This window comes from Platalea leucorodia (genome assembly GCF_965183815.1).
Source record: "Platalea leucorodia genome assembly, chromosome: 2".
Lineage (NCBI taxonomy): Eukaryota > Metazoa > Chordata > Aves > Pelecaniformes > Threskiornithidae > Platalea > Platalea leucorodia.
The window spans coordinates 99276737-99291210 of NC_138824.1; the positions used below are offsets into that span (position 1 = coordinate 99276737).

The window sequence follows — 14474 nt, forward strand, 5'->3', positions numbered from 1 at the left end:
AGCAAGGTATCTCCTTCAAATACTACATTCCTGCCACAAACACACAGCATCCTGGTGGTGTCTCATCTGCCTGCCTGCCCAGACATTTCGAAAGTAACTTTTGTAATAATCTCTCACCAATATTTTCCTGGCATAGCTTCTTTTTTCTTAGTTTAGATATATGCACACTTCAAAATCTTTGTAAGCTATCTCTTTTGGTAGAAGAGTGCCACCTCACGACTGATACAGAGGAATGGAACAACCCACAGTGGTAAAGCTGGAAACACTCAAGTGCCCACGGCCGGGACTGGAACAGCTCATGCCCTGTGTACCCACCCAGCACCCCAACACCCCGAGACAAATACTCCTTGCCAAACATGTGCTTTGTGAGCATCGTTCCAGGAGAAAAAGCTTAGCATCTTTGCTGAACACCAAGCCCGTCCGCAGTGTTGAACACAAATTCCTCAGGAAAAACAGACAACATTATTCAGGCTTTTATACAGGGTGCTTTTTGCTTCAAAAGCCCAGACATTTTGTTTCAGGACTCCTCTGCACTATCTTAGGTACCTCTCCTTTGGGAACTGTGCAGTTTTGAGTGTGAACACCCTCTTTTCCTTGCTTCCTCAGACAGCTTACAACATACCTTCTCAAGCTCATTATTTTTTCCTTACTAAAACAACTAATTTTTCTCACCAGCTGAGATCAATATTGCTAAACTAAGGAGAATTTTGGGGTGCTAAGAAGTCCTAATGACTCTTTGTTGCTTCCATAAATGAGGTGCATGTGTCAAAGAAACTCAGAATTTCTCTGCTCCATCACCAGCTGGAAATATTTGAGGCAAAATCAGACACATATTCTCATGGATTGATTTGTCTATGCTCCTCCCAGAAACAGGTAGTTTAAATATTTACAACACATGAAGAAGGAATATAGCAAAATAGCTTTTTGCTGGTTTTTTGCTTCTTTTTTTTTCCTTTTAAATGAATTCAGGCATTGAGGAAAGTGCTAGATTGAAAAGCCTAGAGCTTGAAACGTGTTGTTCCTGTTTTTTCCCAGAATAGAAATATCAGGAGAGTAGTACTGAAGCTTTCCTAAATCCCAACTCTACTGCTGCTGCTCTCCTTTATTGGACCCATGGCTAAATGGTAGGCAGTAATTAAAGATCAGAATCAGCTTCTCCTCACCACCTCAAATAAAACCAAAGCCAATTAAAACCAAGTGAAATATTAATTTTCCTAAAATGGTCATTGATCTACTGGCAAGTATATTAATAGCACCTATTATCAGACAGGATGCCAAGCAGCTAAAATATGGATACAAATTTTGACATAACTTGAATATTAAATAATGTTTCAGAAGTGAAAAACTTTGCATCTCATTCCCTGAGGCACCCAGTTTTTGCTCAGTCCTGCATTTCAAAAATATGCTGCTAAAGTTGACAGATAGCCAATATTATTAACCTGAAAGCATCAACTTAATAAATCTCATCCTATGAACTGAAAAAAAAAAAAGAAAAAAATTCAAAACCCACTTGCTATTCAGTGGGAGGATTTTAACGGCACAGATGATTTTCTTTGCATAACTGCTAGAAGGCCTGCAAAAGTTCATCAAAAATCAGAGCTGCATGAAGTCTGGGATTGGCTGATTCTTTTGTTATGATAAAGATAACAATAGCTGAATCAATAAACCTAATTTAAATTTTAATTAAAGATCATTGTTATGACAGATGAATTTTTAAGCTTAGTGTGTTTAAAAGTTCCCTTTAAAAGATTTTTATAAAGGAGTTGACCAATTACACTAAATAATACAATGAACAAATATTTGGTTGCTTAAACTCTCTCCCATTAAAAAAATGAAAGGGTATAAGGTCTACAATCCAAACCCATCATTTGAAATACTAGCAAAATTAGCCCAGATATTCCTCCTCCTCCTCCTCCCAGAGCAGGTAAAGTCTGGGTCATGTACAGCATGGGGGTCCTTCAGACAGGATTGCGGCACTGAGCCCCTTCACCTCTTACACTGAAGACTTGTAAAACCAGGGTCATGCTTCAAAACATCTGACCAAAATTTCTCCACCTCCCAAGGGCTGTACTGCCAACAGGTCATAGGAACAGAAACAGGGCTAGAGGCAGATCCATGCTTAAGCCACCAGAGAGAAGAGAGGAGGAGCTGCCAGCTGAGTTAAGCACAGGTCCAACCACCGTCACCAAAGGGCAACACCTTCAAGGAGCTGAGCTTCGTCCAAAATACCCAGAGAAAGGGGTGGTTGCTTGTTTGCTTGGTTAAAGAACCAGAAAGCAGCTGTGCTGTTATTAGCCAGTGCTACAGAGCTGGACCGATCCAGCTCTCACACATCCCCATGCCCAGCTGCTTTTTGTAGGCTGATGTGATAATAGCTGGCCTTCTCAAATGGTAGCCATGAGGGTTTCAGTGATGCCGTCTCAGGATTTAGATCTTTCTTCTGAAAACCACAGAGCACCTTTACACCACTCCTTTTGGGACTCTTTCAGGTGAAATATAAATCAAAAATATCATCTCTGAAACTAAGATATCTTTAGAAAAACCGATATCTTCAGGTTGTCTCTTCTAAAAGAAAGTACCACCTACCCATGTTTGCTTGTTTTCCAGCCCACCTAAAAGGATGCACCGTTATGAAACTGCCCAGGCAACCCCACTGAAATGTTTTGTTGCTTACCAAAAACCCAAGTGATTTTGGATAGAACATAATTTCTCTTTATTTATGCTTCATTTCCAAACATCACTTCTCACCAACATCTGCCTGGCAGAAACAAGTGCTTTATCCTGAACTCTCTTTCATCTCCTCCTCCGATTTCACAACAGCTAAACCAGGCTTTAGCAATGCCATTAGCCACAAACCTAGAAACAACCACCAGAATACTCTGTGGGTGATTCACAGATTTTGTTGTCAAAAAGCTAGTGATCTTCCTTATTTCCTGAATTTTACAGCATGCCAAGCTGCGTGTTCACACTGTTTTGTCTTTAATCCTGGGTTCACAAACAGTTCCACAGTAAAATGTGACATTTTTATAAAAAGCTCTAAGTCAGTAAAGTTCAGGACAGAGCAAACCTTGGATCTTCTGTTCTCTTTGTAAGTAGTGTTTTAAGAAGAGAAACAAAAGCCATCCAAACATGCAGACTCAAATTACATGTTTAAGAAGTCTGCACAGCAAGAGATGAAACAGATTACATGTATATTTTAATTCACCGTTTATCACACAGTCATGACAGCGCAAGTGTGCAGCAGCTACAAGCCATTACAGAAATGCTTCTTTCACAGCAAACATTATTCCGTCTAAAGGGGTTTTTCTCCCAGCCATTCCTTGGCATTAATGCTAATGTGGGATTTCAGCAATGCCCAAACATGCTTTGTTCTAGTCTCAGTTCCAGTTACTACTGTGTGCTAAATACATGTTCCTCAAGAGGGTTGCATGTGCTATGCGTTATGTAGCATAGAGCCAGTATAGCAGTCCGCCATATATTTCCACAAAAGGTTGGCCATCTTGGAAGACCTCTCACATAAGCAACACTTCTACCCCTTTCCAAGGCCAAATGCATTTAGGGTCTATGATGTTCTCAGCAGGCAACCTGCAGAGCATCCAGCTCTACTAATGCTGTCCCTGGGCATTGCCCTGGGAGGCTTGCTGCAGGTGCATCTGAGCGACTGCGTCTTGCAATGTTAGCCTGAACATTTTGGAGAAGAGGCAGTTCCCATCCAAACTGCCCATCAAAGCTGGAGTTTTCAAAAAGACATAGGGTTTTATCAAACTGTGAAGCTTAGAAATATTAGAGGATGCATTTTTCTTTTCTTCATTTCCTACCTGCGATTTATTTATCTGTCCCTTTCCCATCTTCTGCCTCCCCAGGAGGACTGGAGAGAGAGGAACCTGCTTCTGAGGTGCTGATCTCATTTAGCCTTTGGGTTTATGCAGAACAGAGAAGAACAGGAGCTGTTCTCCTGCTTTCTTCCCCAAGATGAGTAATGCAGCAGCTCAGGCAGTTCCTTCTTCACCCTTCTTTTATCCAAAACTAGATTTTCCTGCAACCCTCCACCCCTTCATAAAAGGTGAGGAAAAAGGCAGGGGAGCCCCTGGAGGAAAAGGGACACCCTTTAGCTTCTCTCAGCCTGAGATCATGCTGCAGGAAGCCAGCTGAGGCACAGCATTGCTGCATACCAGTGTGCAGCTGGGTGCCCCCTGATCCTCTCCTCTCCTGGTGCTTTTATGAGATGTTTTTCCCCAGTAGCAGTGAATCTAGTGACTGGAGAGAGACCATAAAACAGACTAAGCCTGAAGTGCTTTCAAATGTCAAGGTAACTAAACTGGAATACTTGTGTGAACTATGTATTTCCGGAGGTTCTCTTGTATAAGAATTAAAGATGTTACTTATGACTGTGGAAAAGAAATAGGGAGCCAACAGGAACGCATGCAAAGGCTGTGATTTTTGCTGGCTGGTCATCCTCTCTGTTATGGAAGCAACCTAGCAAGACAGCTGGAGAGGTCCAAAACCACAAAGAGGACTGTTAGCCTTAATGTACCGCCAGGGGTTTTCCCCGCACCCCCTGCCACCTAGGATCCTCTCTGCTCCATGCCATATCTCAGCCCTGATGGGTCAGTTTGGGCTGCTTAGCATAAAATCCTGCCAAGACTCTTCTCCGGTGAGGCAGCAGCAGGCGGCTCAGCTGGAGCCGGTGTCTTTGCTGCCTGCTCCCAGCTGTTTGTCAGGGAATTGTGGAGCAGGCTGCCCGTGCACCGCACCGGAGAAGAATGTCCCATCTGCAGTCCTGAATTCAGGAGGAAGCCAACGGATTAATACCAATGTATGTTTAAAAGGTCAGGACAGGTCTTCTGTTTACTCAGCACTTCGCATTTTGAAAGCAGAGCCACCAATGATACAATCATGTACGGCAGCTTCTTTAAAATAAAACTCCCCTATGTCCTCCTGTGCGGGCATCTGCTAGGAGAAATAAAGCACTTGCATGGTGCTGATTCGATGTCTGAGAAACCACCGAGTCTATAAATGTATCCCAACAGTCAAACACAGAGTAGGGTACAAAATCCTGGTACTTCATGTTCCAGTTCCACCAAATTGAGTCTCCTGTTTCCAAGGACTCCGAGTGCCAATTCTGGAACAAGCTTCTCTCTCTGGTCAGATGCTGTGTTATTTGATATATTAAATTTCCACAGATTTAGTCGACAGAAAAATGTAATCATCATCCATTTAAACGAGCACAGCTGAAAAAATGATTAAAATTCATACACATCAGGCAGCTTGATTTGCTGGGCATGGCCTGAATATAAGGCTAAATGAAGGTTAAATATTGGCTGAATAGTAATTGTACCATCTCTTTGAGAACCTGTTTGTTGAGAATGGATATGGTACTGTTAGCTAAATGTGGCAGCACATTTGAGATTGAATCAGACAAGCTTTTCTGCCTTATGCATGTACCATTTCTCGGACTAAGCTACATGCAGCTAGAAAGCAAGAAATTCATACTCAGTGAAGTATATTTAATTCCTGATAGGAGAAATGTTAACCAAGTAAATCAAACATTTCTAACTCAGCATTTTTCCATTGGAAAATATCATTTTGCTGGCATTCAAATCTCCTACTGGGGGAAAAAATGTGCATTTTTTTAATATTTCGAAAAAGACTAAAACATGGCCATCTTTTTCTTATTTAGATGCTGCATTACACAATATATCATATTTGAAGAAGTCAGAATGAAAACAGAATGCTTTGACTGACCCAAGTTAGATATTGTTTAGAATTTAACTTAATATCAATTCCATTTTTTTATACTTGTTATTTGTTTTCATCTTGTTTAGAAAGAAATAGATTTTGGAGTGTCGGAAAATCCCCCTGACTTGAAATTATGGCTTCTCACCAGCTCAATTTCCTATACATATTCACCTCTTGTGCACGTGATCTAATAATATATGCCTTCTTCCACGGGGGATGTGATTTTATTACCACTGGTGGTGGTCAGGCCAGCCACTCCAGGCCACTCCATGGCAACTTGCATTTTCCTATGTGGAGCTTGTCTCTGGTCCTGTCATCAGCTGTGAGATGAAGACAGCAGCTACCACAAAGACCTCTGATCAGAATTCACAGATGGCATTAGATCAAAGCCATAAAATTTCAAATATAGTGATCAGCCTCTTGGTCTGATTAAATAAGAAATATGAAAATAGAAATACCAAATTACTCAAGTAATTTACAGAAAAAAAGCACCAGTTTTACCATTAAAAAGGAAAAAAGAAAACAAACAAAAAAGCCAATGAAAGTTAATTCCTTATATCCTTACAGGAAAAAACATCTGTCCCCCCTCCCTTCCTCTCCCACTCACACACACACTCCTCTCTCCAGTCGCTGCACCAGAGCCAGGAGCGGCCATGCTGCGATGTACCTGCGACGTAGCTGTGACATGGAGAAGACACGCACACCGTTCATAACCCACAACACAAGGATGTCATGCACAGATTCCCAGGCACACTGAGACACAGATACACTAAAATACTCACCAGCACCCTTCCAGTTTTTACTCCTTTCAAGAGCTTTAGACATTGCTCAGGATGAGATAAGCATCCAATTTCCAGGCACGTTCTGAATGAAGTTATCAGAACCCCTGAGAATTTCCCATTGCTAGCTCTTAGTGAGAGGTTATATATATTTAATTTTTTTTTTTACTCAAAATTGAAAAAACACTGATTTCTTGTCAGATGTACACAAATACAAAAAGAAGGGCGAAAATGTCTTACCACAGCATAACATTTGCAACATTTTCCAGCAATGACAACTGATGCTTTGGGCTTTACAAAAAGTGGTGAATTCAGAGTACAGCATGACTTTTTTCTTTTGTTCTTTTTTTTAGCTTGATTAAAGAGAACAAATTAACTAATACGGAATGTTTCTGACAATGACTTGGTGGCACTATGGAAATTTTATTCTAAATCTCTGTTCTTTTTTGAGGTGATGATTTTCGCACAAGGAAGAATTGTTTAGTACAAATTTGACAGTGAAAGTCTAGATGAGGAAGAGAATATACTGCAAGCACATCTACTGCCTTTAAATCTCAGCATGTCCCTTGTGGCACACCAATAAAACAGACCCAGCAAAGCTAAGTAATTTGCCAAAGCCCACACAATATCTGCAGGAGAACCAAGATATCAATTAGGAGTTCTTGACTCCTAGCCTTTTGCTTGTTTTTAATAGCACACATTGCTTTCTCATTCTCCTTAACATCTAAAAATAGCAGACTGACAAATCTTGCACCAAATATATTTGAGACCAAAAGGTCATTCGGGCAGAGACCATCTCTCTGCCTTGTAGGACGCTGCTTGGTGATACTTTATAAACACAGAAGAAACGCTCAGATACAAACCTAGCAAGTCACTGTAGCTTTTTTGAGCACCATACTGGAGTTTCAGACACTAGGTGCACATTCATCTAATTACCTCAGTATTAGTGCCATTATCACAGTGTTTAAGTAAAATTCTCCCATCTTCTCTACCCTTGCCCCAGGCAAGGTGCAAAAGTCAGCTCTAATGCTACAGGTCAGCACCTCTCTTTCTTCGTAATTCCTACAGTAAATTCATAGTTCCTACAGTTTCATCATGAGCACTGACACAGAGGCTGTAGGAATTAATCTCAAGGGGTAGCAAATTTCCTACATGTTTGGGCTTGTTTTTAAAAAATTCTTATCATACAAATGAACTTTTGACAAAAGTAGATCAAAATTGCTACAGTGATACCTCAGCAAAGGAAATTATGAATAAAGACAGGGTGAAAGTAATTTAATAGGAGCATCGCACATGCACATGGAAGTCTCAGCTCCCAGCTGGAGACCCCAGAATAAATTCTGTACTCCTGTACATGAGTGAAACTCCACTCACCCCAGAAATGGAGACACCACTGTTTTCTGTGCACACTTGAATCCTCTGCTGCTGAGGTCTTACTCCAGGCTGAACCGTGAAGCGAACTTCCAATGCAATGATTGAAAATGGATCATTCTTATGGGATAGACCGTTCAATTTTATGCAGCAGAAAGTCTGCCTCATTCTGCTAAGTCCCAGCAGAAAATCGCCGAACCTCGAAATCAGCTTGACATCGTGGTTGTCAGCCAAAAAGATGCAGTCAGTAATGGGCTGTAATCCTTGCCCTCTTCATTTCATTTAGAGTCCTTTTTTTATCACAGAAGTGGAATTTGAAAATAAAAAGTCCTGTTGTAATAAAGACTGCCCCAAGTAAAACAAAAGCTGAATGAGGCAGTCACTATGTGTAATCTGCAGTAGGCTGACCTAGAGCTGAAAATCACTGTATTTTGGCCCAAACATGTATTTGATTCCATGATTCTGAAGTATCCTTTTTCCCCTAACTTTTTTATAGCATTTTATTTTTGATGGCTCCCATCACAAAGCGAAATAATATATGGTGAGAGGGCATGACACAACATATTATTGTGTAAGCTACCATGAAATCTTAAATTAAGTGCACTGTGAGGAAATGCATCAAGTCACTCTGGGTCACCACACCAAACCCTTGTAGCGCTGTAAGACAGTGGAAAGCATAAGCCTAAATAGCAGTAGACAACATGAACAAACCGTAACCTCAAAATAACTGCACAGGGCGACTTTTCAAGAGTAATGAATCTGGAGGTGGCATCAACTTTGTTATTAATTCTAATCAGTCAAAGATGGGGTTGTAACCTTACCCGCATATCAGCAACAGCTTAAAGGAATTATTCTGTCATTTTCATAGACTGCATGGTGCAAATATTAAGCTTGATGAAAACTTCCATTCTTGCTGCAAGAAAAATTGCTGATGGGGTGCACTGAAATAGTGTCCGCCCTCCCAGTCAGGCAGAGGGAGCCACCTCAGCCTGTGCTCTGGATAGGAACAACCCACAAGTACCAGGACCCAGAGCATGGTCCCAGCTTCTTGTTGAAGCAAACAGGAGATGATGTCATGGACGTGACCAAGTCCTCTACAGCCTAACCCATGGGCAGATACCCAGCATCCCCACCCCAGCACAGGTACCTTGCAGCAGGAGCCCAGCTGTGCGTCGAATTCAATGCAGAGAGTGGCTTAGCAGGCTGGCTCCTGCTCCCAAGCCACTCTTCACTCTGCAGTGTTGCTCAAGTTTCTATGCAGTTCAGCTCCTTGCCTGTTGAACAGGAATAATAAGCATTTAGAAGATAAATTAAAGTTTTAATTACACTGGTTGTATGGTAATGGGACTATCCAAAGTAGTGTCTAATTGCTGATTTCAGATATATGGAGCTAATCCCAGCACTGTCAGCAGGACCTTTTTTGTTCCCATTTGAAAGCAAAACAATAAAAATGTTGCCATGTTAGGTTGGCTATCTCAAAAAAAAGAGTCTCCTTCACCTAATCCACATAATTTAGTTTGCCTCCTCCAATATAACAAGGACTAAAATTCAGCTTGCAACTCTGCCTGCACAGTTCTGACCCAGGAACAGGGATGGGGGAGCAATAGGAACGGTATCCACCATGGTGTGCCTTTCTCTGTGGCAACTCTTATGATGCGGGTTACAGCCCACAAAGCTCTAACTGAACATTAAACATAATAAAAAACCCACAGTGAAGTAAGACGGCAATTAATTTTACTTCTTAGGTAACTTGCCCAGCAATCAAGTATTTGCACACCATTCAGTCATGATCCCCTAGCCTGTGCAAACATAAAACAAACAGACCAAAACGCTGTCATTAAGACCTAACAGAAAGCTGCAACATATACGAAGGCTCATTACCACTCATTAAAAATGCTTCGAGTTTAAAGGAGACAGCAGTTAAGGGCAACCATCAGAGGTCTCATCAGCTCACGGCATATTTAAAATACAGTATGCAGCGAGGTGAACAGGTGCAAGCACAAGCCCACTGCAGGGCAAACTAATCCTGCCGCTGCCATCCCCCCGTGCCAGGCAGCAGGGACAGATGGTGCGGGGAGCTGCAGAGCCACCGCGCCGGGACATGCAGGGGCAAGCGGCTGCCCAGCCCAGCGGGAATGCTCCTCCGTCACCACTCGCTGCCCTGGCTTCACTCGATGCCCGTCACAGCAGGGCCTGAGAGTCCAGCCTCGAGGTTTTCATTGGGCTCTGACACTCCTTCTCAAATAGATCATTCCTTCTAGTTATAGTTTTAATTAATTTAGAATGAATTATTTGGGTGTCTTAATTTCCCGGCTTATTTTGAAAAAGTCCAATTAATGCTGAGCTAAGTAGCTCCAAAGGCTCCTCAGCTCTCATCTACCCTGAAGGGATCCAATTAAAATGAGACACTAGTCAAAATGTCAAACCACAATCATTTTTAAAGCCATTGTGCAACAGATCTATGGCTACATATAAACCACACAATTACTGAATAAATCACACAATACTTGGAAACCTAAAGCCTAAAACGCCCTCACTCAAGATGCACCCTCCCCTGTCAACCAAGAACATGTTCAGAACTTACAGCAAATAATAAAAGTCACATTTCCTTTTACAGGACAATTAAAACTATGGAGTATAAGGAAATGTGTAAATTAGACCATAATATATAAGGGCTTAAACACAGAAAAGACAGTCCAGAAGCTCTGCTGACTGTGGAGTTGAAGGACCTCTGAGCCAGCACAGGCAGAGGCTGGTAAAGCTGCACCGTGCAGAACTGCAGAAATCTCTCTATTCTGGTTCCAGAGCCATGCAGGCACACTGGCAATCACTTCAAGGGTCTCTACAACTGTGGCGCATTCTAATCTGGAATCCTTGTGATCCACTTCTTACAAATTTTTTCCATATTAACTTTCTCAAACCTTTAGAGAGCATAATAAAGTCTCTCTCATACACAGTCTCTCACTAGATAAAGTCTCTTGATTTCAACTTACTTGCTTGAAAAATCCTAACTCTTTCATTCTAGCTCTGAAAGTATTTTGTCTAGCTGTGGAAAAAAAACAGGTATTAAATCATTGTTGAATGGGAGACTAAATTAAAAACTGAGACAGGTCAAAATTTCAGATGAAGGTTTGTTTTTAATGAGCTGTAACTCTAACATAACTCAGTTAATCTGCTTGACTTCTGGAGAAATTTGTCCTCCTCTTTCCCACCAGTCAAACGAATTTTTCCAACCAAAGCAGCAGGATCACTGAGTATTTGGTCTGAGCACAGGAAGGTAATACTGTTTCAAAGGGACTTCAACTTTTTTTTTTTTATTTAATCTCATTGCCCTTGTAATGAAAACTCCAAATTTCCCACTCACTTCGAAATTAAATTTCAGTAGCAGAGAAAGGAATTAGAAACACATGCGTCTTAGGAATGGCACACTCCTTTGGGGAAACCCATCCAGGGGTCACTGGTCTCGGTGTGCCACCAAGGAACAGCAAAGGAGCTGGTAGGACACCACCCCAGCCTGAGACAGCAGGAAGAGACCACAACAGCACTGGTTGCTGCTGGCCCTCTCTGCCCCCAGCCTGCCAATGCATCCCTCCCAGGGCAAGGAGATCCTGTCAAATACTACACTCGCGCTTCAGGGTCTGCCCAGAAAAGTACTGCAAAAAAATAAATTACCCTTTGGGGAAGCTGCTTCACAACTAGTACGTTTCTCATATGTATAGTGCTCTGTGAGCAGCCAAGTTCCTCTCCCTCTGTCATTTTGTGGGAAAGATCTCCTTTAGACTGAAAATCGCACAGGAAATCTCACAAGAGATGATTTTGTTGTATGCTTCATGTCCTTCAGCCCTTCCTACCTGTGAAATGAATAAAAAAATGGTAAGATCTTTATATTTCCATTTGCGCGTTACTTGAGAATTGAAACGCAAACATGTCTTGTCCTGCAAAACCGAGAAAAATGAAGGCTTGAGTATTTCTGTCAGGCAAAAGGAAAGAGAAATTAAGATCAGTAAGCACAGTAGAAGTATGGTCCCTTTTCTGCCTGGCTGTAGCTGGTAGGTACAGTGCAGCAGTTTTCATGCTAAAGCTTTCCCTGACAGTCACCCCTCCACAGGGTCTGAGGCACTGCAGTAAGCAGAGGGAAATGATGGACAAGCGATGAAGTACCACAGTGTGGTAACAGCTGGTAAATGTCTTTCCAAACATAATGTTATCAGAAAAGATAGGGTACCAGAAACAGCAGTTTTCACCCATCAGAAGCAAGTTATCTGAGCTTGGAGAGGAGGCTCAAGAGGATGGGGGTAGAATTATCTAGAGCAGTTTGCACAGCCCTGAAAAAGATCAGAGACATTAAACTACCGATGTTTGCTCTTCCTGAGACTCTCCATATAACTTTATATGATGCCAGCAGCACAGAGAAATGATGTGCATTTCTACAGACTGCCATTTGTGCCCCCAAAATTAAACAATTTTAATTGCTTATGATTACCTTCTAAATAACTGATGTGTGGCAGGCTTGTCCAGGGTTTATGTATCATTATTTACTAAGCATTTGACATATACTGTTTAGCTGATGTTTGCTTAGTAATACATAGTTAATAACATGCAAATAATTAAAGGAAAACTATCAATCACACTCTCTCAGTGTACTCCCATTTTGTTGGCAGCATGGTTTTGCCTCTTAAATTAACTTCTCCTAGTCAGCTGGGTTTCCCCTTCCACTACTGAGCATTAATATATTATTGTAGTGTTTCCCTGAGTTGTCTGTCTGAGATGGGGCAGGTTCTCAAGTCTCAGGTCCCTGCCACAGCCAGGGGTTTCTTCACCCAGAGGACACTCTGAACTACACTTTGAGCTTGGAACAGCTGCCTCTCTCTGTGCCTCTTAACAAAATACAGTATTTTACAGATTTTTTTGCCCTACAGCAGCTCCCAGAGTGAGGTTCAGCAGAGCTGTGAAGGAAAGGTAACAAAGAAGTTAGTCCCAGTTATCTGAATTCAACACCACACACTATCACAACGTCCTTCAGGAGTTTTACTGATGTTTGTGCTTTGGCCACCAGCCCAAACCTCAAAGCGACATAACTAAAAGGCAGCCCCAGCCTTTGAGGGAACCAAGTCAATCCGTGGTCACAGGCTCAGGGGTTAGCTCCAGCAGAGAAAAGGTTTTGCATAAGTTCCTCAGTTAGCCTGGGCAACTGCTGGACATGGCAGCATGGGTTTGTTACACGCCAGGGAACCAAAGGGTGGCATCGTGCAAGTCACGTATGCTCTCAATAAGCCATCTGAGACTCGTCAGTGGGTGAGTTACTCGTTGATGAAACACAGGAAGAAGAACTGCATTTAATAAAGAAATGTTAATCTTTGTTCATAGACTCGCCGCTTATTATGTACACACACAGAAGGAAAGGGTGTCAGATAGGTTACGCATGGTAAAATTGCTTTCTACGCTCAACCTCATGTGATGTCAAACCTATTTCTTTTCTGGCATATGTCCTTTTACAAACACTTCTCTGCCTATATGAATAAATAATTTAGGATTTGGGTGTGTCCTTATTACAGCACTTCTTCCTTTTCTGTTACAGGAATGACCTGCCAAGCTCGAAGTTCATACATTACGAGTGAGATCCTGTGGGGTTACCGTTTCACCCCTGTCCTCACTCTGGAGGACGGATTTTATGAAGTTGACTACAACAGTTTTCATGAAACATATGAGACCAACACACCAGTTTACAGTGCCAAAGAGCTGGCAGAGATGGCCAGCCGAGCAGAACTGCCCCTCACATGGTCTGTTTCCAGCAAGCTGGACCAGCATGCTGAGCTGGAAACTGAAGAGGAAGAAAAGAATCAAGAAGACCAAAATGAAAGAAACGGTGATGTGGCCAACTTGGAGAATGAGTCCAAAGTGTAGAACCACTGGAGGCATAAGGGCCACACCACCTCCCTTATCTTCCCCCTCTTTGCTCCCCTTTTCTTTCTCTGACACACCTTCTTTTTTTTTCTTCCTTGTTGTTCTTAAATCTGGGAAAATAAACACTTAAGATGCGAAATATCTACCTGCCCAATTTAAACTCAAGAGATTCACAGACTAAGCAAAGGCATGGGTTAAAGCTGCAATACCCATTATTGATGGTGGTATCTCCATCCCCACCCTGGTAAAGACTGCTGGCTTCCTCAGCACCTCTCTGAGTTCAGACTTCCAAGTTTATTCCCATCAACAACAAAAAAACCCAAAAGCAATGGGAATATATACAAGGGATTTAAAAGGAAAGACTAATTAACGCTCATCAAAGTAATGGGCCTTGGCTCTAGTTTTTATGTATTTCAGAACAGTTTCACGTACTGAGTGCAAGCCTCTATGAAATGGGCCTTGCAGCTTTAAGACGAAGGTGAGCAGAGGGATCTGCAATCCAACACGATACTGTACATATGCCTTATGTAATTACTTTCTCTTTACATTTAGTAATAAATACCGCATGTACAAAAGTACTGTAGTAAAGAACTTCTAAATAATGTACATAGATGTGTAATTAATGTAGGTTAGAAACAGAGCTCTAGAAATATTGGGATGCAAAAACTAACTACCCATCAA

The 14474-nt window shown here is 41.8% G+C and overlaps 1 protein-coding gene across 1 annotated transcript in view; it reads left to right on the forward strand.

Moving 5' to 3' along the window:
* Window positions 1-13793, forward strand: part of KCNJ6 (potassium inwardly rectifying channel subfamily J member 6) — a gene marked incomplete at both ends in the record, with an annotated part of 114443 nt that extends 100650 nt beyond the window's left edge. The window contains one exon of the mRNA XM_082337654.1: window positions 13468-13793. Within this exon, the coding sequence (XP_082193780.1) occupies window positions 13468-13793 (326 nt within the window). The remainder of the gene's footprint in view (window positions 1-13467) is intronic.
* Window positions 13794-14474: the final 681 nt, after the last annotated feature.